The 26886-nt window shown below is 23.5% G+C and overlaps 2 protein-coding genes across 7 annotated transcripts in view; one reads left to right on the top strand and one right to left on the bottom strand.

The window, feature by feature from the left end:
* The window catches only part of LOC114119527 (testis-expressed protein 2), a 104023-nt gene extending 95702 nt beyond the window's left edge, over positions 1-8321 (top strand). The window contains exon 15 of the transcript XR_007603599.1: positions 8310-8321. The gene's annotated coding sequence lies outside the window, so the exon portion shown is untranslated. The remainder of the gene's footprint in view (positions 1-8309) is intronic.
* LOC114119520 (adipokinetic hormone/corazonin-related peptide receptor variant I-like) overlaps positions 1-26886 on the bottom strand; it is a 78177-nt gene that overhangs the window by 25927 nt on the left and 25364 nt on the right. For 5 of the 6 annotated variants that reach the window (XR_007603600.1, XM_027981097.2, XM_027981099.2 and 2 more), the window contains 5 exons: positions 25526-25674; positions 21036-21141; positions 20428-20641; positions 19223-19346; positions 5073-5217 (listed from right to left, as the gene is read on the bottom strand). Coding sequence is in view for 5 of the 6 variants with exons in the window: in XM_027981097.2 (XP_027836898.2) it covers positions 5073-5217; positions 19223-19346; positions 20428-20641; positions 21036-21141; positions 25526-25674 (738 nt within the window). In the remaining variant the exon portion in view is untranslated. Of the gene's footprint in view, positions 1-2367; positions 3297-5072; positions 5218-19222; positions 19347-20427; positions 20642-21035; positions 21142-25525; positions 25675-26886 lie in introns of those variants that run through there. The other variant, XM_027981101.2, reaches the window with a different exon arrangement.

The following is a 26886-nucleotide window of genomic DNA, read 5'->3' on the forward strand; positions in this document are numbered from 1 at the left end:
AAAAAAATTGTATTATTATTCATTCATTTAATTTTAGATAGTTATGGATTTTGAGATGTTTTAACTTGATAAAAAAAAACTAACTTGAGAAAACTGTACTTTTAATAATTGTATATTGACTTCATAATGATAGACGATGATAGATTTAACTTTAAATTCAATAATATGTAAATTTAACAAGCAAAGCATCAATTAAACGATAATAAGCGTTATCATAATGATTTTATGATAAATTTATGTATTTTGTGTGTCTCTATTAATTATTAATCATTAATTAATAATTATTTTGTTCATATATTTTTACAAATAATTACATCTTAATTGTTAGTTTGTACTATCTAACTAATAATTTTATTATTTTTTCAGTATATACTACATACGTATTATTCACTTGAGACCTCAAACCCTAATTACAGCTCCATTCAACAAGCATGCTGTTCTGTAGAGATATAATTTTCATTTTTTTGAAAGATAACTAACCATTTTTACTGTACATTGTTAAACAATTGATTTTTTTTTTATGTTGATTCATATGAATTAAATTTTAAAACAGTATTGTATGCGATTTCTTACTTTATTCTTTAAATGTAACAATTCTCAATAAATTGTTGAACTCAAATATGAAATATAGTAATACTCAGTATACATACTTATCATATACAAATTTTACCAATTATAAATTAATAGTATATTGATAATGACTACTATAGTTTTCAAATCATCATAACCTTCAATATTCCTGAGTAAATTTATAAAAAGTATTATTTTGAAAATAGTTCGATCCAACTTCGATTTATAAAAATTAGTATTTAAAAATCTAGAAATCATCTGCTTAATTTTATAGAAAAATAAGATGATTTTAATTTGAAAAATATGTTTATCGCCAAAGTAAGTACTCATTAAATGGTATAAAAGATCAAATTAATTGAAAATATCGTCTTTAAAAATACTAAAAAATATCAACGATCAGAATTTTTTTAAGCTAGCTAATATTAAATTACACAATGACATAATATTACACTTTACTAAAATATAATTCATATTTTGTACTAAGAATATTTCAAACTTCAATTAATATCGTTGTTTTAAACATACATTTTAAATATTAAAATATAAACAATTTTAGAAGTATTAAAACGATAAAACTATAAGTAGGTTCCTACACGGATAATAAAATAAAACAAAGCATTAAGCAAACTAGATTATTATGAGTTATGATTTATATTATGTTGCATTATAATATGTAGATGGTGTTTTGTTTGAGTTAACGATTTTAATGCTAATATGTATAACATTAAGCAAAGGAAAAAATAGGTCAAGTTATTATGATTTAATCTTACACTTCAAAGATTGAAACCGCTAAGACCAATAAAATATTTTTGTTCTAAAGTTTTTCCATTAAAACAGTATCAAGTTAATTTTAAACATAGATCAAAAACCTGTAATGATTTTAAGAACCACACTGGGTTTTTAGATAATCTTAAAATTACCAAACACCAAAACATTAATAATGATTAGAATTCATTCAGTTCTAAGCATTTAGGATAAATTATAAATATTTCATATTTAAATGACATTGATTTAAATAAAATAAGCCATTTAATAATGTTATAATAATTGCAAGTATAATAAATATTAATCATATTCTAATAATTAGTGATACGTTTATCTGTATTGTGTACTCACAATAGAAACACTAATAATTATAAAACTTATAACTTAATTATTATATAAACACAAATTATATTCAATATATATGTAATATGTATTATATTCATTATATTTAATTAGTTAACACAAATCATAAATAAATAATATTTTAATTAAAAATCATATACTTTGAACAATAAAATTACATTATTATTAATATAATCTGTACAGTTAAAACTAAAAAACATGCAATGTTCTATTTGAAATTTAATAATAATAACAAAAAAAAAAACTGCATTAATCTATCAAGCCAATGCAATCAAATTAAATAAATTACATTAGATCATAGAAGCAAGCGCTAAACTACAATACTATTTCTGTCCTACTTGCCATCATCACTGGTAAATATAGCAATAAAAATACTCTAATAAGAACTATGCACATGTTATTGAAATGACTGCACACAGTACTTGACGGTGATAAGGGGAAACGAGATAAATTAATAGGACGAAAAAGTTGGGATGAAATAATTATGTTATACTATCTACTTAGTTTAATAACATTGAATCATTAGGATATCCCCAAACACCATTGTGCTGACTGATTTAAAAACATATAGATTATTATTATACATCTAGAACAACACCACCACAATTAAAAATGTATCAATTTCGATTTAAGATTATTATATCTATCTTAATGTACTGAAAAATAAGCTGAAAAATTATTGCATGAAGCAAACAACCAAATGTGCTATGGACTGCATTTTTCAATAAAAAGTGTATTGTTGTTTTTTTTTTAATGTTCGATTGTCTCTAAAGCAATTCTACCAGCGTATTTTGAACATCCAAATTGCATTTTATTGCTGTATTTTATCTAAAACCATTTTTCTAAAGTATGACCGTTATATTTCTATATACCCTTAGGCGTTCTATCATTAGTTCTGATAATAATTTAACGAAATCAATAACAAATCATAATCATTACGAGCGTTACTAAAAAGTGATTATAATAATTAAATTATCTTTACTCTGTAGGTGAAATTGATTAAAAAAAAAAAAAAAAAAAAAAAAAAATGATGTTGAAGATGTATTTAGTTTTTTTTTCTACTAATTTTCAACTGTGGTAGATAAGTTTTAAATGTGTGGTGGAATACATGAAATATTTTATAAGTACCTATGCATATTATAATTGCCTATATGACTAGTATCAGTTTTAATTTAAATAACTGCACATATAATAATATTATATATTATAATATTTTATATGTGTATTGGTAACTACTGCCTAAAAATTTCACAAACATCGAGTTTGATATTATATTATTATTATTAACTTGTACAATTGTACATGTAAATAGTTATTTTATATGTACATATAGGTACATATTATAAGGAAGGGATATAACAAAATTAATAAATCAGTTATTTTGGTGCATGTTATTGTTATTACATGTGTTTCAATTAAATTAACTAATAAATAATAATTATGGCCAAAATTGTTTTACAATTAGATATTTTATTAAAGTGTAATTAAAATTAAAAATTAAAAATTTAAATGTATATATGTATATATCATCACCGTCCATCTGGCGGGCTTCAAAAGTCCAACAATCTGGTTTCAGTAGAAGTTTTAGAAATTGTGGCCTAGTGTAATATATAATAACAGCAAAATATTACTATAATATATAGTTTAAAAAAAAAAAACTTGAACTAACGATTTCTTTCTTAATGATGAAAGTGTAATTTTTAAAAAATTATAAGTAAATAAATAAACATTTAAGTTAGTCAATAGAAAAACACATAGGTATTTGTAAATTATTATTTATAAATAAATATATGACTTTATATTGTATTAGCGTAGTTAAAATGTTTATCAATCGTTAGTTCAAATATGTATAATATTTTGATATTAATTTTTTTTATTGGTTAACAGAACGAAACAACACATACTATACTATGTTAATAAAATATGGCTAAACTGCAATACGTCAAGTTGTTTATAGTCAATGTGATTGATTAGTTAAATATTATTTTCAATAAGGAAATCATAGCTTGAATAACATATTTTATTAGTTGTTTTTTAAAAGTTCATAATTGTGAAGGTGCCAATAACTATTTGAACATTAACTATTTTAGTTCCTACATAAACTCTATAACTACAACAAAATAAGCTTTAAAAGATTTTATTTAATTTTACATAAAAAAATAAAAATTATAAATTATAATACATCTAAACATATTATTTTTAAATTTAAAATATTATCAATTACTTTGGTTTAATTTACTTTAATTTTAAGAAAAATAAAATTAATGCAATTTCTATTAAATCTAAAAAAAATTGAACTAAAATAAATACGTAAAATATGTTGATTTATAAATATATTATTCATATTGAAATGATAAATAAAAAAATGTTCTACTGCCAATTATTATTAATAAATATAACGATAATATTTATATTATAATATAGTCTTCTTAAGATATATTTAACTGATAGGATAGTAGAGAAAAAGAGAGAAAGAGATAAAGAGAGAGAAGGGTACTGCACTATATCGTACTCTAATCCCGAAAGAAAGTTAAAGCAATCAGTTTAAAAAATTCCAAAAATAATAGTATTATACAAAATGTACATTTTTAAAGAGATTATTCCTCGTCATTTAGTTTTATCAAAGAATTTCAGTGAAATATTTTATTAATGTTTAATGTTTTTTGATGTCTCCTAGCATCGTCAAAACGGTTGTCGTTAAGAAATGCGTTTCACATTTATTATTATGTATTATTATTATAGGTGTAGTATACTATAGATACGAGTGTGAGTTAATGGTAGAAAACAGAAAATCGCGTATCCATCATAAAATATTGAATTTGTACGTATAGAATGTAGATAAAAGTATATAATTTACCACGAAGTCGATAGAATAAAAAAAATAAAGAGTTTCAATCCTGTTAAACCGTTTGTTGCAGTGCGCAGTTATGAGACTTCCCATTGCTTAACTAAACGATATATTATTATAAATTATTGGTTCATAGGCTTTTACTTATATTATACTATGGCACGCTGGGTCATTACGAATGCACTACAAATGGTAAAAGGAAAAAAACGTTATATCAATATTTTAATTTCTATCAACAATGCATGCGAAAACTCGTACAAGTAAAAACGTGAAAACACGGATAGGTAGCTGTAGGGCGGTTTGTGTGTATAATAATAGTTTTTTTTTATGAGCGTTTTTGTACATTACTGTAATATTATGTGAACCAAGACCGACATCAGTCGAATAAAAGGCCAAGGGAATGTTATTAGTCATTTATTATTAATTATTATTATTGTCATTCGACCCGGCGAACCGATATGGAAAGCGCAGGCAGTCGTATTTCAGTGGTGCATGCGGTGGACGCCAAACTGGCACTGGGTCTCACCTGGGTCACCAGCGTCCTCCTTGTACGTATATTGAACGCTCCGTATACGATCGGGTTCATACACGAATTGGTGCATGCAAACATGAAGAGCGCGTGCTGTACCTTCTGATCGACCATCTGCGCCGACTTGTGGTCCGTCCAGTACCTGCGCAACAAAAATCATCGTAGGTACAACCAATTTTTAAAAACATAATAATTTAATAATAATTTATTGTCGATAACAAAAAAGGGGAGGGGGCTCACATCAATTAATAATACAATAATATTTACTGTCGAGTTTAAAATCTGTTTTTACCAACTAATAGATCGTTAACAAGAACCCCAAGCGGTCGTTCTTAAATTTCCAATACGCGTTTTGAATTCAGTATAACACAATAACTCGATATAGTCACTAGACAGTTCGAATTCGAATTGCCACATATTGCTGGCCAAAAAAAAAAATGTAAACTTATTTTTTATCTATAAATATAATGTACTGTATAATAAGCTATAATTATTTGAGAATTACATTGATAAATTTAATCAACACTGGTATTTTAGCGAAATTTCATATTATTATTTATACCTAAACAGTTTTTGTCAATGGATTGACAGTCAATATTTAATATTAGAGATGACGTAATAAAAACGTCCTGTAAAGTTGTAAGCATATGTCAATATGTTTGGGATAGGAGTTCAAAGATAACGGTAGATTATGTACCATGTATTTTGTATTAACATTGGAGAAGAAATTTAAATAAGATTTGATCAAGAGTTTTATTTTTAAAGTATGATAATAAAAAAAATAATGCTATGTTTTTTTATATTCGCCTCTGAAGTAAATCTCCGTTATAAACAAATAAAGGTTAATATTTTTTTTTTATAATAATACCCGTGCGTTTAAAAATAAAGTCAAATAAAATTATTTGTTATTATATCTACATTGATATATAATATACTTATATATATATATTTTTTTTTTATTAATATCAAAAAGTATCGCATAAGTAGTTTTATTTATACCACATAAAAATAGTTAAATAATTCTAAGCTACAAAATCAATATAAAATTAGAAAAAAATAGTTGAAATTGTACAAGATTTTTATATTTTAAAGGTGTTAGGCACAAGTCTCAGCTTGCGAGACTCAGCAAAGCTGTATTATGAATACAAATGAAGAAAAAAACAATTAAGAATGTGCCGAGTTTTATTTTCTGAAGAGATATTGACTTCCGTTGTATCTGAAGTGTTGACCGCAATACAAGATATTATTAACTGAACATCTTTGAAATAATTTTCGAAGATAATATATCATATTATTTAATGATCAAAAATATTGAATTAATCTAAAAATAAAAGAATTTTACAGAATTTGTAAAGATATGATTATTATTTTGATTTTTTTACTTTATCAAACATAAAATGTGCAACCAAGGTAATTCAATATAATACGAGGTAATTCTGTTAAAGGTAAACACTTATTTTCCAGGAAAAGTTTGAAATTATGAATATATAACAGAATATCTTACTAAGAATTTCAAAGTATAAAAATCGAATTTCGAATGAATATTTAATTAGTTATAACTTACAAGTAAAACATGGATTATATACAATTTCATATTTATTCTGGTTAAAAAATGTAAAAATATTGGTTTTTACGACTTAACATTATGTTTTAAAAATATAATACTTTTCTAAAAAATAAGTATTAAAATTGAAAAGAATCTCTAAACATTACTGCCGTAATTATACCGTACCGATGGTAATGATTTAATAAACATTTATATACACAAACCAATGATTAAAGAAACAATGTATAACAAAAGTACATAAAACTCTTATACCTTTATCATACAAGTTACTGTGCTATGTGTACACCAATATCTATTATAAAAATACAATGTTCTCGAAGTAATTTATATCACACATTATTTGGTCTTAGTGAAATCAAATTTAAAATAAATAACATGTCTACATTTTTTTGAGGAAAATGGAACCGCCCGTTTATAATACATTGGTTACGGTTCGACTTATAACTACATACATAGTATTAACTATTAACTATATTGTTTTTTTTTTTTTTATTTTATTTATATTTTAAATTATCACCAAATCTGTGAACTTAATACACTAATAAACATGCATAAATAAATATGCATTTGACACTTATACACTCAAAAATAAAAGAACATCCATTAAAAATTTAAAGATATTAAATATTTTGCAGAAAATACTTATTATATAAAAATCAAATCTAATCTATAAATTGTTGACAACTTAAACGAAGTTTTCATAGCCGAATTCACAAGAGAAAATCCTTTAAAAAAGATATTTTATTTACTCAAAACAATTAACACTATTTAAACATCTTAATATATTAACACTTGAGTAATATAAATAATTATTATTATATTAGCTAAATTTATAATTTTTAACTTTTAGTAATTGAAGTTGAAAAAAATTATGTTTAATTGCTTGATAAGTAAGCTCCTAAACAGTACATATGATTTGATTATTAAAAAATCAATTAAACAAATAAACATCTAAAAACACGTAATAAATTATCTACATAAAAAAAAAATATTAACGAATTCAAGAAAATATTTATAATACATGTTTAAAATTGATACCTTACACATTAAATTATCACAAATATTAATTTTTGATATAAAACTCCAAATTTATGATTTTTTTGATATATTTTATTATTATATGAAAAGTAATTAAAATGGTAATATTTTGAATCAAATCTATGTATCTCACATATTTTGAATTCAGAATGAATTTAATCAATATATATGATAAAATTCACAGCCCCGGTAATCAGTAAATTGGAACTCACTTATTATATAGGCATAACATAATATTTAAACATTTTATGAACACCATGTGACTATGCGCAATTTTTCTTTAATTAAATATATATAAATAATTTGTTTTAAAATAACTATCAATCTTTTTATAAATTACATTCTCGTTTTTGTTTAGACATATTTATAGTGCAGTTATATTAAATAAGCTATAGTACTTTTGTAATTTTTTAACTAATTCTAGATATTTTAACTAAAATTTCTAATTAATAATTGTAATTTGCAATATAATTGTTAATAGTTACAAGTATATAGATAGTTAATATCCATTGTGTACACAATTTTTAATTTAAAATTTTTGTTTGAAATTTTTTTGTCATAATAAAATATTTCATACGAATATAAAATAATTTTAGAATTATAAAAACATTTTGGACGAAGAGAATAATATTAATGAGGAAAGTTCTATAACCTAGAAAATGTTTAAGATATTTATAACCAGACTGCAGTGTTTTATATTAGCTTAACATCAATATTAAAATACACAATTATTAGCTGATATTCGTTTATTGACATAATTTTAATTGCTATTGTCGGTATTTTTATTAAGGACCGTATTTACATTATAATTGATTTTCAGTTTAATAAATGTGTAATAAGTCACATCGTTTCATCGATTAAATTTAGATTAAAGTAAACTCTTGAAACGCAAACGTTTGTTTTTAAAGTTAATTTTTATATTATAAACGAGGTGAACTCTGTAACCGTAAAAAATACTTTGTTAACAAGACCGTGTCAATAAAAATAAAAACAAAAACAAATTGATTAGAGGGTTGAGTTAAGAAAAGATACCCCCACTGGGCATTATCCTACTTATCAACATCATCACTCTCTACGGGGTAGCAATTTATTGAACACGCGAATGTTGTCATAAGTGTAAACTATATTTATTAATGTTATTATAGAGATACCTATTTTCATGTACTCATAAAAAATCCTTGAAAACAACAACATTAGACAACTGCGAAATAACCACAACGGAGTGTGTCATCTGTACCTTTCAAAAACTGCACACTTATGTGATAGAGGACGTCGGATGACATTATTGAATCTGGTGGTTACTATTATTATCTCTCGTTAAGAATGAAAACCGAGTATTATTTCAAATGTCTTATAGGAAACAGCTGTCATACTTAATGGAATGATCTTGTTAACAAAACGTGTTTGGAAAAATAAATAATGAAAGGTTTTAAGATCGTATAACATATAAATAATAATAATTTACCAAAGAAAAGAATTTTCAGTGTTACATATTATATTACTAAAAAAAAATGCGTATACACTATACATATTATAGTTCAAAATGATTTAATTAAATTTTTAAACATACAATGTCATGTTTATTGAGTTCCCCATTCTCCTTAATATATTGATGTACGATCTATAGTTTTAATAACTAAACATTAGAATAGCGATTTATGCAAATCAAATTAAAATATTGGTATAAACTATTGAAAACTATGATAGATTAGTGTTAAATAATACAAAACTTACAATTTTAAATAAATCCAATGAACTATCAAATTTCAAATCTATTTTATACGAAACATTACAAGACAAAATACCTATCTGCTTAAATCACTATCAATATTATGTTAATGTTTACCAGTAACTCTGTACAAATATTGATTATTTTTATAGATCTTAAGTTAAGTGGTACTATTGAGTATCTTCCACTCTATAATTTTCTTTTGTTTTAAACTGTTATAAAAAAATACTTATTATAAAAACATTAATGTATAAAATAGTAATTACGATTTTTAATAAATAATAAAAAATCTTCAATAAATAGATTTTTTTTTTATGTAATGAGAATGGTAAATAAGGATGTTTGTAAGAAATATTTTATTTATTACTATTAATTATAATTATCATTTTTTTTTTCTTTTTCTTTTTATGTATATTTATTATTATTATTATTATTTCATATTGAAACCTATCTAAAAGTTAATAATCTTAGCGTTGATATCATCTAACGTGTATAATAAAACACTTTTTGTAAATTAAAAGTTATTTCAATACTAAAGAAATTATTAGGTATTATTATTATTATTATATAATTTATATTAAATAATACAGTCCAGGAACGTAAAATTAGGGATAAGTGTATCTTTGTAATGATTATTATTTCAATATACATATAATATTGACATAATAATTTATTTATTATTATTTATTTGTCATTATAACGGTGTTTTTAGGCAAGAGAGGGTTTTATTTTAATATATAATATATACATAATATATATATATATATATAATGTATATAATATATACATAATATATATATATATAATGTATATAATATATACATAATATATAATTTTTTTTAAACAAGTTTTGAATACGTTCTTCTCTAAATTATGTAACTCAATCACATTTATTTTATTATATTGTTATTATATACCTACGTAGTAAAATTTAGAATACCCTAATTATTAGCGTGCCTTACATGCATACCTATTAAGGCTAACGGTGACCCTTTATTTGTTATTATCGGTTATAACCATAGATATATATTGTATATATAATACAGCCATACGAGTATGCTCATATAATGTATATCTTAGCCATGATTATAAAGTTTCACACCATGTGTATTTATAACCCATAAAAGCCGTATTAAAATCAAATATTATACTATCTCGCTATCACGTAAGTCACTATTATGGGTATGTTTATAAATTAAATTAAAACAAACTTGTAATGTAATATTAACGGACTTACTATAAGAAGGCTCGTTGTATAGATAAAATAGACTAATTTAAAATTTTAGTCTAAATATTTTGAATATTTCTTATCATAAAAGATAATAGAATGCGTAATGACCAAAAGTTCCAAGTCTCTCCGATTATTCTTTTTTTTAATAACTACAAAATAACTAAAATATCATTAATTTTCGTTTAAATATACAATTTTGTCAAAATTTTCAAACATTTATTAGAGTGAATTGATTGTGTAGAAATATTATTTATTAACGTTTAAAGTAAACACTAAATCAACTAGATGGAGAATTAATATATGTATAAAAAAAAAATCGATAACGTAGTAAATTCACTGTTCGTTAAAATAAACAATTCTTTTGTTTTCGATATTTTACAATCTGTGGTCAAATTGAGTTAATTCGCGATTCTTATATACTATGTAGAAATATCTATTACTTTACTTAGTACTGTAAAAAAATGTACTGATCAAATTGAATGACATACGTATATGTTTGTTATTTCTCTTACATTGTGATTAACATACCTCGTTATCAATAAAAATTATGAGAGAAATAAAAAATAAACAAAAAGTGATCATAATAATATATAAAAACTACCCATAAAACGTGTACTTTACCGTACTGCGCGTCATGTCACGTCACATCCTTAAGAAAAAAAATTCCATGTTATATATATTATACTTGTACGACGTACGTGCTCTGTACTACACGTCTTTCGAGCGATCGTTGAAACAAAACGACTATTATAATAAGAGCGAAACAGTCTTTCGTTATAGGTGGACCACCACGTGTATCTTGGGAACAAAAAGATCGTTTCAATGGTGGGGATAGAGGAGAGAAAGATGAGAAAATGGAGGAGTGCCAACAGGGTTATTGGTCCACGTTTCGCACCGAGTGAGAGAGCACGAAAATCGTAAAAACCATTTAGCAGGACGTTAGAATAATAGAATAATATGATAACGACGAGGACAATAATAATAGTAATAATATTAATAACATTATTATTATTTCAATGTATTCTTTGTAACGTCACGAATATATCATGAGAAACTCGCGGACAAACACATTTGGAACATTATCATCCGAGCACAGTAGCACACGTCGTTCCGTACCATTATATCACATTATTAATAGTATAATATTACCAACGTCACGGGACACGTGTTCAGTAATTGACAAAATGTGTAAGTGTGTGTAGGCTCAGTTTCTTCTTATTTCACTTATCTCGACACAGATAATAACTATACATTAAAATAATAAATTATAACTCGAGTAACTACCGACCTTTATTATCACGTCCGAAAAAAATATACTTTTACACCACTTATACGTGTATGATGTATGTTTTGAGCAAAAACTATTATAATCAAATATTTTGGTTAAAAATAAAAGTTTATATTGTTAATGCCCTTTTTTATTAAACAACAACAATAATAATAATAATAATAATAGTGTAGTGAGTACTACATCACGGTGGTTCTCGACCTTTTTTCTCCTAGTACCTTTGCTCAGGCAAAAAAATTTTGATCCCCATGCATCTCATATAAATATATTCGATTTTATATAGCTATAAGTAGTTGTAAGCAAACAATTAAACTCCAATCTATCAGAATGGAATAGATACTCTTTTGTTAAATATTTAAGCATATGTATGTGTGTGTGTGTGTGTGTGTGTGTGTGTGTGTGTGTGTGTTGTGTGTGTGTGTGTGTGTGGGTGTTAAAAAAATATCTTCAAATAATTACGTAATATTTTAATATTATAGAGCATGCCTATATTAATCTATTTCAAAAACAAATTTATATTTTTGTAAAACTTGAAAAATGTTTTGCAGGCAAATATTACGATTGTACCTTTAATTGAATATGTGAGCCGTTCGATTGGTATCATAAATGTATATATACTTTGTAGTCAATAATATACATTATATAAGTAAAAGTTTTTTGTAGTTTTGCTCTAACGTGAGAGACCAGGTTAGTGAAATTAAAAGAATTAAGTTATATATAGTGAAATCTTTACTTAATTAATTCTTTGTATAACAAAATAATTGTTGTTATTTTTCTAAAACAAATTTAAAAACTTTTGTATTATTATATTAGATATGTATAAAGTACCAACTAATTTATCAGACTTATGGAAGTGCATAAAATATGTGTAAATAAGAGCATGTATTTTTCAAATCATAACAAAAGTTGTTCAACTGGATATCAGAAAGTTCTTCGATAACAAAGAATAAAAATAATTATAATTTACATACTTCAATGATTGTTATTTAAATCAATTCATAAATACTACACATACATATTGTATAAATTATTATTATTATTATTATTATCTGTATAAATTTAGAGCACTCAAAAGGATTTTTATAAATAAAAAAAAATATATTATTTCTTTTCAACAAGATTTCTATTTGACAATTTTTTTTCAAAAAACATTCAAGTTCATTACATAAAGGTTCAGCAGTATGTTATATAAACCACATCATGGCGGTCACTTCACTTGAATTTCTTCATAAAAAGATATACTGAATGAGAGTGTGAGATGCGACATCATGCGTATCATCATATAAGAACCCGAAAATAGCCATAAAATAATATTATAATATGATATCACATTAAAAATGTATATGTGTTTTTTCTCTCGTAATCGGACCTAGTACTTAATACACATGGGAACATAAGGATATTTCCCGGTGGGCCAACCTATCAATACTAGTGAAATGAAATTATTCAATGGTGCACAGAAACCGTGATTTGTATGCAGTTCAATTGAAGGAAATTCTAAGCATACTATAATTATTTTGAAATAGTATTTTCGTACCGCATGTTAATTCAAATTGTATTTTCATCAGATCATATCAGTAACGCAACATCGCGGAGTCACCTACTGAAAAAATTCATATAATAGCTTAAAATTCTCTCATTATGATTTATCATTGTTGCTTGTATATAAGCCCAAAAGGTTATAGATAACATAGTAGTTCCAATCCACAAACGATAAGGTTTAATATATATTATACTCTATACGCGTTTACCGCTGGCTGTGGTACGTGATAACTCAGGACATTAAAATATGAGCTTTATGAAATTATAACTCTTGAGATAAACCAAGTTGACAATAATAGGTATAAATTTAATTAAGTACAATTTGTTAGTCAGTGTAATGGTGTGAACCATTAGTACAGCTTTTACCTTTTACCGTGATATAAGTGCATGCTTAAAAACAGATCAACGACGCATCTTACATATTTTGATCTGTATTCCTTAAGTCCACTTCACCTATTTTTATTATTTTTTTTATATATACCATTTAGTAAATTTATATAAAAATTATCTTTTAACCCATCATTAGAATATGTACAAAAGTAACCTCATCATTTCATAGCTTGCTTCCTTTATACTACCAAATCGTCGGTACAAAATAAATATCTTACTTTTTTATTTTTATAAATGTTAAATTGAACTCAGAAAAACTAAGCAACTTATAAAATGTAATACAAAAATTCTTTTATGATCTCATATTTGGCAATTATATGTCCCTGATAAACGGTATTAAAGATAGACACCACCTTATAATCAAGCTCAAGAAACAACAAATATTTTTTTTAAAATGTAAAAATTATTTCCTCAATGACTAAATATAAAACGTGACAATAGATAGATGAAAGATGAATATTTAACAAACAAACACGAAGCTAATTTTTTTTTTTTATTAATACTTGAAAAGTTAAAAAATAAAACAGATGAAAAAAGTTAAAATAAAAAAAATATGAATTAAATATGTTTAAAAAATTATGACATTTATTCAATATTGAATAAGCTTCTTATTCAATAATTTTCTTAAATTAATGTGTTACTTTTTTACGTATTAAATGTTTCAATCGTCCAATTTAATATGCTGATTAAAAATAAATTTTAAAGAATTAAAAAAATGTAAGAAATTGTTTTCAAGTCAAATATTTAGTCAGACTCATAAAGTAAATTTTAAATTCTCAATAATATTATAGGAACTGAGGTATGTAAAGTAATCATTGTATATTTATTCGCAAATATTATAAAGAATTATATATAATTAAGCTATTGATATCATTAAACCGCTCTGAATGAAACTCAACTGGACTAAACATAATTGAGGTTGTGTTAAAAACAGTTATATAATTATTAATTATACATTTATTTTTGTATAAATATATCTATAGTCTGTCTCACGAGAGAAAGGTACCGTTTCGCATTTGTAGACTGTTGACCACGGACCACCTGCGGCACGACGCACCACCAGATTGGGAAAAAATAACTTAACTGCCGAGCTGTCTCAAACTTTCCCAATCTAGTGGTGCGTCGTGACACAGGTGGTCTATGGTCCTCAGTCTACATGTGCGAAACGGTACTTTTCTTTCGTGAGACAGACTATAGATAGTTAGATACATTTTACATACCTATCATTTAGTATTATGAACGAATTTATAATTATGTTTACTGTTATTTTTCTAAGTTATACAATATCCTTGGTAACTATAAAAAATTTGAGAAAACTTTTTTACTTTCTAAAGAAAATTTCAAAATCACAGAGGTATTACATGAAAGTTGTTGAGTTATTTTATTATTTTAATAAAATATCAAATAACTTACTTAAATCTAAAAAATAAATTATATTTTATTATAGTTCACAAAATTGCACTATTAATATAGACTGATAAAAAATGTATGATCAGGTTATGAAATTTATCTACGGATAACCAAAATGTTTCAAATAAGATAATATTATATTGAAATATGGAATTGCATTCGATATCACTCAACTGTCAATCAAATCAGTCTCTGAATATTTTTGAATTTTTCTAGAGATGAGAAATTGCATATTTTCTTTGAAATATCAGATGGAATTGTCAAGAAAATAAACAAGTGGGTTTTAAATATTTGAAATACTTTCAGTCACTCTTCCAATGAAATAAATCGTTTAACTACTTATATTAATAGTATTCGCAATCGGTATGGAATCGCAAAAAAATGTTTAAATGTTTAAAATTGACAGCATAAATATAAACCTAAATTGCATTATAATCATAATCATATCTGTATCGAAAATTACTTTTTGAACATCATGTCGTTTATACATGACGTGTTTTATAAACTTACTGAGTGGATTCACTAGCGAGCACAAATCGTTAAGAAAAGTTTTTTATTGGGATTATTTTTATCCATATTTTTTTTATACCATCAACCACATAACATTCCTATACCATATTATTCATATTATTCAGTTTATAAGTACGAGAATTGTCATTTGAATTCACCCAAAATTCGTATTTACGTTTATTATAATATATAATATAAGAATAGATAATCACCCCTCGATATCCACGCATAGATAAAGATAAAATTCAATAAATTATTCACCAATATCAGATTAAAATAAAATTGAATTAATTATTAACTCTCAATTTTATAACAAAAAATATTTAAAAAAAAATGTACTCTTAAATCTAAAATAATTAAAAAAAATAGTTTGTTTCATTTACAATCGTAACCATTATAGTTAATTTTATATTATAAATATAAGCTACCATTAAATAGACAATGATACATTCATAACGTATTATAATGACAAATTATATTTTTTTTTTCATAGTTTCATATCATAAAACAAATAAAAATATTTATTTAATTTATGATATACCTATCGTGTACTAATTGGTAGTAAATAAGAACATATTACCTTATTTCGTATTATTAATAATTATTTACAGTTTTTCTAACAGTAGATAACTAATGATGAAAATTAATATTATTTTATAGCATCTTAAAAACAGTAATTGACACAGGTATGAGAATAGTATGTGATATCGTGTGTCTAATAATTTAGTGCGATAACTTACAATAATTTAGTTTCAAGAGTAATTTAATATTATTAATCGTAAATTATATTCGATCGTTAAGACAACAATTTCCACGCTACCTATTTTGGTGCTTATTATTTTTCTTGTTTATTGGATAATTTTAACGATAATCATTATTTATTTAGCACTTTTAAACCCTTTAGCTCTTAAATACCTATTTATTTAAACAAAATATTTTTTTTTACATTTACTATATTCATTGCATTAAAATTATTAATTACATTTCTAAAAAAAAAAAGCTTGAGCTAAAAATTTGCTATTTATAAGTATTTTTATAATGTATAATTTTGATTTAATAAAATTAAATATAAATCTAAATTAAAACTGCAAACTACAATTACCAACATAATGTGCTAAACATCTTCAGTCACAAAAGCATACTATAATTTTTTTAAATAATTTTAAAAATAACTCTATTTTTTATCATTATCACGAAGTCAATAAAATTGTTCAAAAGTAAGTTATATTAGTGTGTCTTTTAAAATTATAAAATACATACAAAATAATCAAATTGATTATTTGTATACTTTTAAATTACAAATAAATTATGTTAAACGTTATTCAAAAATATTAAATTTAATTTAAATGCTTGATTTGCATTTATTTTTATACTTATTTATAAAATGTAACTGCATGTTTTGAATTTGTATAAGAATAAAAATTTACACAGTTTTGAGAGGTACCGTTTTGATTCCACATCGTGATTACAATATAAACTATATAAAAACAATATGGATACACCATATTTTCTAATGTTCGATTTACTGATTCGAAAGTAACATTTGTTATTTATTTGCTTAAAGAAAAAAATGGTAGGTCATACATGATACATGGCCAAAATTTTCATAATGTCATGTGAACTATAAAATATCGACATACGCATGTATTAGGTACCAAGTGTTTAGTTCAGTGATTCATAAATAATTTAATTGATAACCATCGTGGAAAAATACAGTAGTATTAATTGTATTCAAATAAAACCGTAATACCTATATTTAATATTGTATTTTCTTATTTTTTAAAAAATAAAATTAGTACAATATGTACCGTAAAATAAGCGTATTTGCACGGGTGCTCTTCCATATTTAATTTAATCTATATAAATAGACAGGCTGACGCGACCACACGTAATTTAGCCGGTCATAGGCCAGGTTAGTAATTTAGGTAATCCCTAAATATAATTTAATACATTTTAATCTGCCCAGAAATGGAATAAATACCTTCTAGTAGATACATCAAATTATCTAATATCAAATTAATTTTAGTATTCTATAGACCCGCGCTGTGTAAGACGGCGCATTGGGTATGCAAAATGACTACACACATGATAACATAAACAATAATTAAACCGGGAAACAGTTCTTTGAATACTAATATCAGTATCTCTATATTACTGCGCCTACTTTAATAGAAAACTATACTTATTTATAGTCATAGTAATTTATATTATAAATACTAATACACAAGGTTGAATTAATTTTTACCAAAAATTTCACATTTATTATAGCAATAGAATACAACTTATTTAATTGTGTATATTAGGTATAATAATATATGTACAATTTTCAAATTACTTATTTAAACTTCAAATAACTATAAAAAGAAATTGTGAGAATATTTATTTTGAATTTTTGAGTAATATAAATAACTACTAAGTTATAAGTTATAAGAAACATATTATATTTTCAAGATATTTTTAAATTATAAAAATTGAAAATTCTATATATTTTCAACTATCAAATAATTTTCAAATTAATATGAATTTTATCAAAATGTTATATTTTATTCAATTGACATAGTAATATGATTAAAGTACAAAATAATATTGATTTTTTATACAAATTTATACGTTGTTTTTTTTTTACGTCAAAAATTGATACTAAGATTATATAGATTTTTTTTTTTTTTTTGTTTACTTTTTCGTGATGGTTTGTTGATTTTATGGAACTTAACAAGATTTCTTATGCAGTATACATACATTTTTTATGTTAGCAAAAACTCTTAGTTTATTCTGTGTCAACACTGGACCAATATTTAAGCGTGTCTTACCTAGATAGTGAATACAACTGAGTAACGTGCAAACTTTATAAATTGTTATTTTTTAACCAAAACTTACTCTCAGAGTTGTGCACATAAATAATAATAAACCCACTAATCACTACATATAAATAAGAATGTGAATTATGTATATTATAATGCATATATTTGTACTCTATAATATGATTATAATACTATATTATTTAATATTCTAAATAATCCAATCAATTAAATGTTCTTTTATCATAAAACAGTCATGATGATTCTATGTAAATTATGATTAGGTATAAACTAATGCAAATATACAGTAATGTATTCAGTTCATTTGAATTTATACATAAGGCTATTAACTCGTATCGATGAACGATGTTATTAAAGCCACTACTATACACGAATACAATTTTATTTTTATTTAATATGCAGTCATAGTTAATTATGCATGACATTGGAACTTGCACTTTATGAAAATATAAACAAATAAAAAATGTTAATCGTAATAGCCTTTTGATACATTTTTCAATAAACAAATTAAATTCATTAAATGTTTAACCAGCATTGGTTTTTAAAAAAATATCACAGTTATTATTTTAACAAAAATAAATAATATATAGGATTTTGAATAAATTTAAAAAAAAAACACTTACCAAATAGCCATAATGTAGTAGGGCGTCCAACATACCACAAACACTATGACAATAATGATTGTCATCTTTAATGTTCTACTTTTGGCACGTCCTAAAAATCCCAGACGACGTACATTATCTGTACCTAAAAAATTAATGGTATTAAAAAATATAAATACAGAAAAAAAATTATTATTGAAATATATTTGAATGAGATTATGTTAAATATTATGTATCAATTGATTGCATTCAACTGAATAATGTTGTTTTTTTATTTTAGCCACCTCACTCGGAAAATAATATAACACAAATATATACACTTAAACAATACCTCCAGAATAAAATGTACCTAATATAGCTGATATTTATTTGTTTTCGGTATTTATTTTGTATGATTGTATGTAGTCTTCTTATAAACAACGAAACTTCAATAATCAAATATATTATGTTTACTACTTCCAGTGTGTTGCGTATGCTTATCCAAATTATACGTAATATAGTTTAGAACTATAAGGAGGAATCTAAGAATCTATAATACATTTTGTTTTATTGCTAAACAAAATACTTATTTTATATATTTATTTATCAAGGATACGAACTAAAACTTGCATTTCAATTCCTGTATTTGTATAATCTATACTTCAATTTATAACCTACCCTTATGAATTTATAAGGAATATTTCAAATAATTTAAAAGATATAACCCTTATATATTATTATTTATTTGTCAAACAAATTTATATCAGATTATTAATACTTCACTGCTTTCATTTAGTATTTAATGTATTAATCTTACTTTAAAAATATCAAGAAAACAAATAATTAATACTATAAATTATCGTAATGATACAATATTTAATTCCTTAACTGTACTAAAAAAAAACTTATATTTCGCTCAAACATTGTAAACCTTATGAATAATATGTTTTGAAAAACAAAAAACTTGTAAATATTAAAAAATTTAAACAGATTATTGAAGCTGAATGGCTCACTGAGAATAATATCTTTATATTTGATCGAACGCAATGGTATGATAAATTCAATAACTTTGAAAATGTCCAATATTTGTTTAAGATCAATTAATATTATTTCTTAAATTATTTTAGGAACTCAAATTTTTCACGTGAAATATAACAGGTAGTAACAGGAATGGCATACAATTAAAATTGTAAAAAAAATATGTTCTCTCACAAAACTAGTGTTTTAAAATTATTCCTATTACTTACCTTGACCGCAAATCGATTCCCTGGACCTTCTATATATTTCAATGATGATGGAAGCGTAGCAGAATAGTATAACGATTAGAGGCAACCAGTACATCATGAACATGCCGAAATATAAGTAAGCCAGCTCGTGCAATTTGGACGAAAAAGCGTTATAAGTGACGCATTGTTCGTACCATGTGGCATTAGGGTGTCGTTCCACGTGAAATATGTAACTCTACAGCGTAAATAAAGCAAACATTTTGATCTTGTTAATGAGTTAAATGTTCAACGTTTGTTCATAGTTCAATGGCAGACTATCTTAAAAATGTAGATAAATATTTTCTCAGTGAAAATAATATGTAAATTTAACATGTATACAAAATAAAATAAAACATTCTCAACCCCAAATCCAATTATCGGAGAATATATAATTAAAATAAATATTTGCATTTTAAATAGGTTTCACTAATGATAATTAGACAAACAATTGTTTGAATCTATTTAAATTACATATCACATACTATAATACACTATGCCATATTTACAAATCTATGGAAATTGGAAGTATACGGTAATTGTATGAACAAACGTAGGCGTTATCGATAACCTAATTATTCAACTACAATTACCTGTGGTAAGCTACAGATAACTGATGCAATCCAAGCCACTGCAATCATTAACTTTCCCCTGCGATCCATCTGATATAAACGCATTGGCTGCAAAACAGCCAAGTACCTAAAAATTATATTAAATATACAATATATGGATTTGAATGTTAATTACAAAATAATAATTTTTATGGACACAAAAAATAATACATTAGTTAACGCATTAATTATTAATTATTTTCTTTGTTCGCTATATTGAAAATATTAAATTTCATTCAACACTTTAAAGTTCTTCGACTTGTTATTTCTCCAACTAATTATTTTTTTATATAGGTCAGAAATGTAAGTTTTATATTATTTTAATTGAAATTCAATGTTGAAGAACTTAAAATTTTAATATAACAATATCTTCAAAGATCTAGATGTTATTTCCGGCGTTTATTATTTACTATCCTTTTATTTAACTTTTTAATAAATTATTTATTTTATACAACTCATTACTTTAATTATTTATAATTCTCTGTTGATACTATTATTTTTAGAGCTATCGATAACTATATACTGACATCACTAGTTTTAGTATGTAGTGCAATTAAAATTGTAATATTTCCATTTAATAAATCTCAGTATTTTTAAAATAAAATGTAATTTATGATTAATATATTTTATACTTTATCACTTCTTGGTTCTTTGGTTAAGAAACTTTGGGTATGGGTACTATATGATTCTAAACTTTTATTTTCCCATCAAATTAATTATACTAAAATGAGAGCTCCATCCATGATTGGTATAGGCGGCATGCATAATTACTCTAATTTTAATAATCATTTCACATTTTAATACTTATTTATTTCTCTCATCAACTCTTAGTTGTGAATTACGCATTAGTTTATGAGATAATAATAATATTTGTGTAAATACTTGATTGAATTCGTTTAAAATGTGACGCTCCGTTGGGACTCATATGTTTTTTAAATAAATTATTTAATAACTAAATCGATGATTAATTAGTTTAATTAATTTTGAAATTTATAATTATAAAGTCAATATTTTGTTTTATTTTACATTTTCCTCAAAAATAAATAAATACATTTTTTCTCAGTTCATAAATGATATAGTAATGATATTATGTACTTTAAAGTGATTAGTAAATTTTTATTTTAAATGAATGCTCTTTACAATTTGTTTGTTTCATGTTTTTTATAGAATGTAAAAAAGTTTATATAAATAATTGATACCTAGCATTTAATGTATATAATTCTGTACAGTGTACGATTTTCATTATTTTAACATGTTCATAATTTTTATTGAATCCAAAAAATGTATTTAATATAAAATATATTTAATTAAGATTCTATTTTAATTAATCATTGAATAACAAAATTATTAAAACGAAGAAAATCGTATTGCGGGTTCAGTCAGGTTATAAAAATATGTATTATAAATTGACGCCCTTCAATGTTACAGCGCATTAAATGTATAGATCAGATATAAACCTTAAATTATAATAAAACATAAACAAAAAAAAAAATTTACTCTACAATGTTCATAATAAACCTATAAAATATCATTTTAAGACTAATAGTATGCAGTGTTTTAGATGTCACTTTAATTATAATTATTAAAGAGATGTGTAACGTGTTTAATTCCTCACAACTATTAACTCCATTATTAATACTTCTATGGATTATCCGAAACTAGCTTGGTGAATAAACTCATAATTTACATTTTATACCTACTTAAATGACTGTAATTAATAAAAACTAAAAAGTGATTATTTATAATTATTGATTGATTATCATACTTAAAATATTACTACATAATTGATAAAAAAAAAAAAAAAAATTTTCTTTCTAATTATACCCACAGAACATCTTGTTATTAGCATCCAAGTTTCATCCCAAGAATTTTTTTTTATCAATTCCATCCTGATTAAAAAACAATTTAGCATACTAGTTCCGTCCATAATAAAAAAATGATCGACTCAAATATTAGTACATTTTCATGATTTAATCGTTCATAAAAATATTCATAAATTCATAGTAATAAAGAATAAATAAAAAAAATCAGTAGGTAAAAGTATTAACACCATGATTAGAAAATTCTTTATTAATATTGTTTTGACGGTTTTTGCAGATATCATCAATTTTTCATTTAATTTATTATTGAATTTTTGACGATTTAAATTATTTTCTTCAATTCTATTACGTACTATAATGATTCATTTTTTGAAAACTATATTTCTTTTTACTGATGTAAAAATGTAAAAGATTATTTTTCAATAGTCTTTATTACTATTTTAAATATTTGTATATACCTAATTATTGAAAACTTTAATATAATATTACATAAAATGCAATACATTTTGTTATCTTAACAATTTGTATAAAAGCATAGGTTTTTAAATATATTTCTAGCAATTGACATTGTTTTTTTAAAATTCTCTACCACAAAAAAATAACCACCTATATTATATTATATTATATATGATAGGTCCTATAATACTAATAATAAAATAAAATATTTATTTTAAAAATAATTTATTATCATAAAATGTACTTAATGATATAGACTGATTGGCTGTCGTCTTAGCAAAATCTTTTTTTTAGACAATGATATATTATCATTGAATTCAAGTTTAATAAGTACATCCATTACAGTAACTCACTAGACACTTAATAAACAGCAAAGTAGTCCACTTATCCATTTTTTTAATATTTGATACGAAACTCGGATTCAGGCGTAAAGAATTAAACTAGATAAAATGACATTATGTATTCTACTGATTTTTTTACCAACAAAAGTTGTAATTTACGCTATTTTAAGAAAATTAATAATAATTTTTTTTTTATACTTATTAATATGTATTTTAAAGTTTTAAACCATTTATAATTAATAAAATTGATTTCAATAGATATATTTCAAACAAATTATTAAAACTATTAAATTCACCTACTTTATTTATAAATAAGTAATATTTAATTTTGATAATTATAAATATTTAAAATGCATTGTCTAATTTTACATGTAATTAATAATCCACATTATTTATTTGAATTTTATGTGCTATCACTGATGTGAATTCGGTAAATTTATCAAATCAATTCTAACAAATTTAAATTGAAAATATGGCGTAGATACATATACGATTTCATTTTCTATTATGACGCAAATGACTAAAAATTAATATTTAGATGTCGCGCAATTACGTGTTGTTTTTTTATATATTTTTTTGAATGTTAAAATACTTTTACAATAAAAAAACGTTAGTTTTTATTATAATTTAATATTGTATATTATGTTTAATACCAATAATTTGGTCAAGAAAATAACAAAAATGAGTTTGCTTTATTAGTTGAATAAAAAAATATGCATTCAACAGTATTATAAAATTTAATATTAGAAAAGTGTATTAATAAAATATTAACTTAGAAGCAAATGATCAAGACAGTATGGAATATTTAAAAATTATCTTCACTATATGATCTGTTATAATATCACTTAAAGAAATACAACAAATAAATTCGTCTTAAAAAAATTAAATATATTTTATACATGCGTTTTCTAAAGTTATTTTAACTCTTAAAAATATAGTTAATATGCAATTATAAACATTTAAAGAAAAATTAACTAATAGTTGAGATTTATACTTGTGTAGAAACAAAATAAATATAATTTTCTATTATTAATCTAACTACTATTTAGTTCTTTTTATCTATTCTTTGTAATATTGTTAATAATTTTTAATCATATTATATTCCATTTGAGTTCCACACATTAAATTTACAAAATAAATAATTAAATAATGTAATGTTTATTATTAGTTAATAAAATGTTTTTAGGCTTTTTAAAAATTGATTTCAAAATAAATATTTTTTTTTTTTTTTATAATAATTATAATGACATAATTTATGAAATCAAAGAAACAAAAATACTTAAAATTTCTGCTAAAAATAGTGAACATTTAAAAATGAAAGATTAAGTCAGGAAAGACTTTATAATAGAGTTTTGTTTTTATTTTAAACTTCAAAGAAAATAGTAATGGTATTGAATTCGATAACTGTTATTGATGATGAACTCACATCACATTAATCATAATGCATTAATAATAACACAACTTTTGTAAACATTTAAAAAATGCAAATGGAATAATATCAAAGTATACTACCACTGTTCATAAACCTAACCTTAAAATAAATTTCAAAAATAGATTTGAAGTACTAAGCCACACAATCCGTTTATTCTAATAGTATTTTTCAACAATTAAACATTATTTTTTAAAAATTGAATTGTATTAATGTTTTATTACATGCGCATGACTTATAATATACTTTGCAGTTCGCAATATGATTTCCCTACTATGTGCATTATGCACTAGCCAAAAAAACATGTATAGTTCAAAACCCCGAAACATGGAACATAATATATAATGCAATATTTGATTCAAGTATTATTAGCTCTAACTACAACAAATTATAAAAGTTTTAAAAATAAAAAATAAAGCTACACACCTATCAACGCTGATACAAATCAATATGAAACTGGAAAGGTACAATCCAAATATTCGGAAAAATGACATGATACGGCATAGTGGATCACCGAGAATCCATTGTACAGTCCATGCCCACGTTATTTCCAATGGCATCATCAAAAAAGTTACCTAAAATATAAAAAAAAAATGCATAAAAAATTATATAATTATAATAATAATTACATTTTTTAAGCACATTATACATTATGAGGATGAATAGTAGGTTACAAACATAATACAGGTATTTAAAATAGTATTTTATGATTGAAACTATTTATAATTAATTTCATAATTAGGTATAACAATTTATTTAAATCCTAATAATAACTTTTGTTTCTAAATTCGAATAAAATACCTGATTTGAAACTTTCAATTGTCCTAAAAATATTAATTTTGAAGATACCAAAAACCTTTAAAAGTCAAAGTAGCTCAAAAATAATAAAGCAATCCAATTCCAGTCTTAATAACACGTGCGTGTGAAGACGAAAAAAGTTAAAAATTGGAATTTATCAAAAACATATGTAGGTATATAATATACTCTATATACACAGCAAAAAAAAATTCAACTCAAATTCAAGGTCATGTATTTTAAATATTTCCTGTTGCCTTTAAAACTGTATACATGGTATAAATGTAAATGTATGTGTAAATTTATTTTGCGAAATAATTTTCTCCGAAATAATAAGAATTATTTGAACTAATTTTATATTAATTATTTGTCTAAATATTTTTTATTTTATTATAAAATTATGAATCAATTTAGTAAGTACTTAACAGTATTTATGATAGTATTAAAGAGTACTTTTATTGTTAAACACAGACATAATTCTGTGTACATAATATTATATTTTATATTTCAAGTTTTAAAATAAATGTACTCAATAATAAATAGCAATGTTATTATTTTTAAGTATACTTAAGCAGATAGTTAAGTATAAAAATAATCTCTCGATCAACTAAATACTTATTCCGATATTTTATTCTTAGATTGATTCTGTTTACGGTTATTTCAATGAAATGTATTAAAAATTTGTTTTATTATCTAGAATTTACTTTCATTGTTAATCCACTTGAAAGACAATTATTTTATATATTATCTACAAAACGTATTCACATATATAATATATATAATCACAGTTCGTAACAATACACAAACGCGTATATTATGTAACACGTAACAATTTTTCTTGATTTTTGGGTAATCAAAAACTAGGTACCTTTTCAATAAGAAAAAGATTTTCTCATTGGTATCATAGAATCTTATATATTATTTAACTGTAAAACAAATAAAACAGATGGTTGATATTTTTAGATATCCGCGTAGGTATACATATCCCAAAA

Source organism: Aphis gossypii, chromosome 1 (assembly GCF_020184175.1).
Source record: "Aphis gossypii isolate Hap1 chromosome 1, ASM2018417v2, whole genome shotgun sequence".
In the NCBI taxonomy this organism is placed as follows: domain Eukaryota; kingdom Metazoa; phylum Arthropoda; class Insecta; order Hemiptera; family Aphididae; genus Aphis; species Aphis gossypii.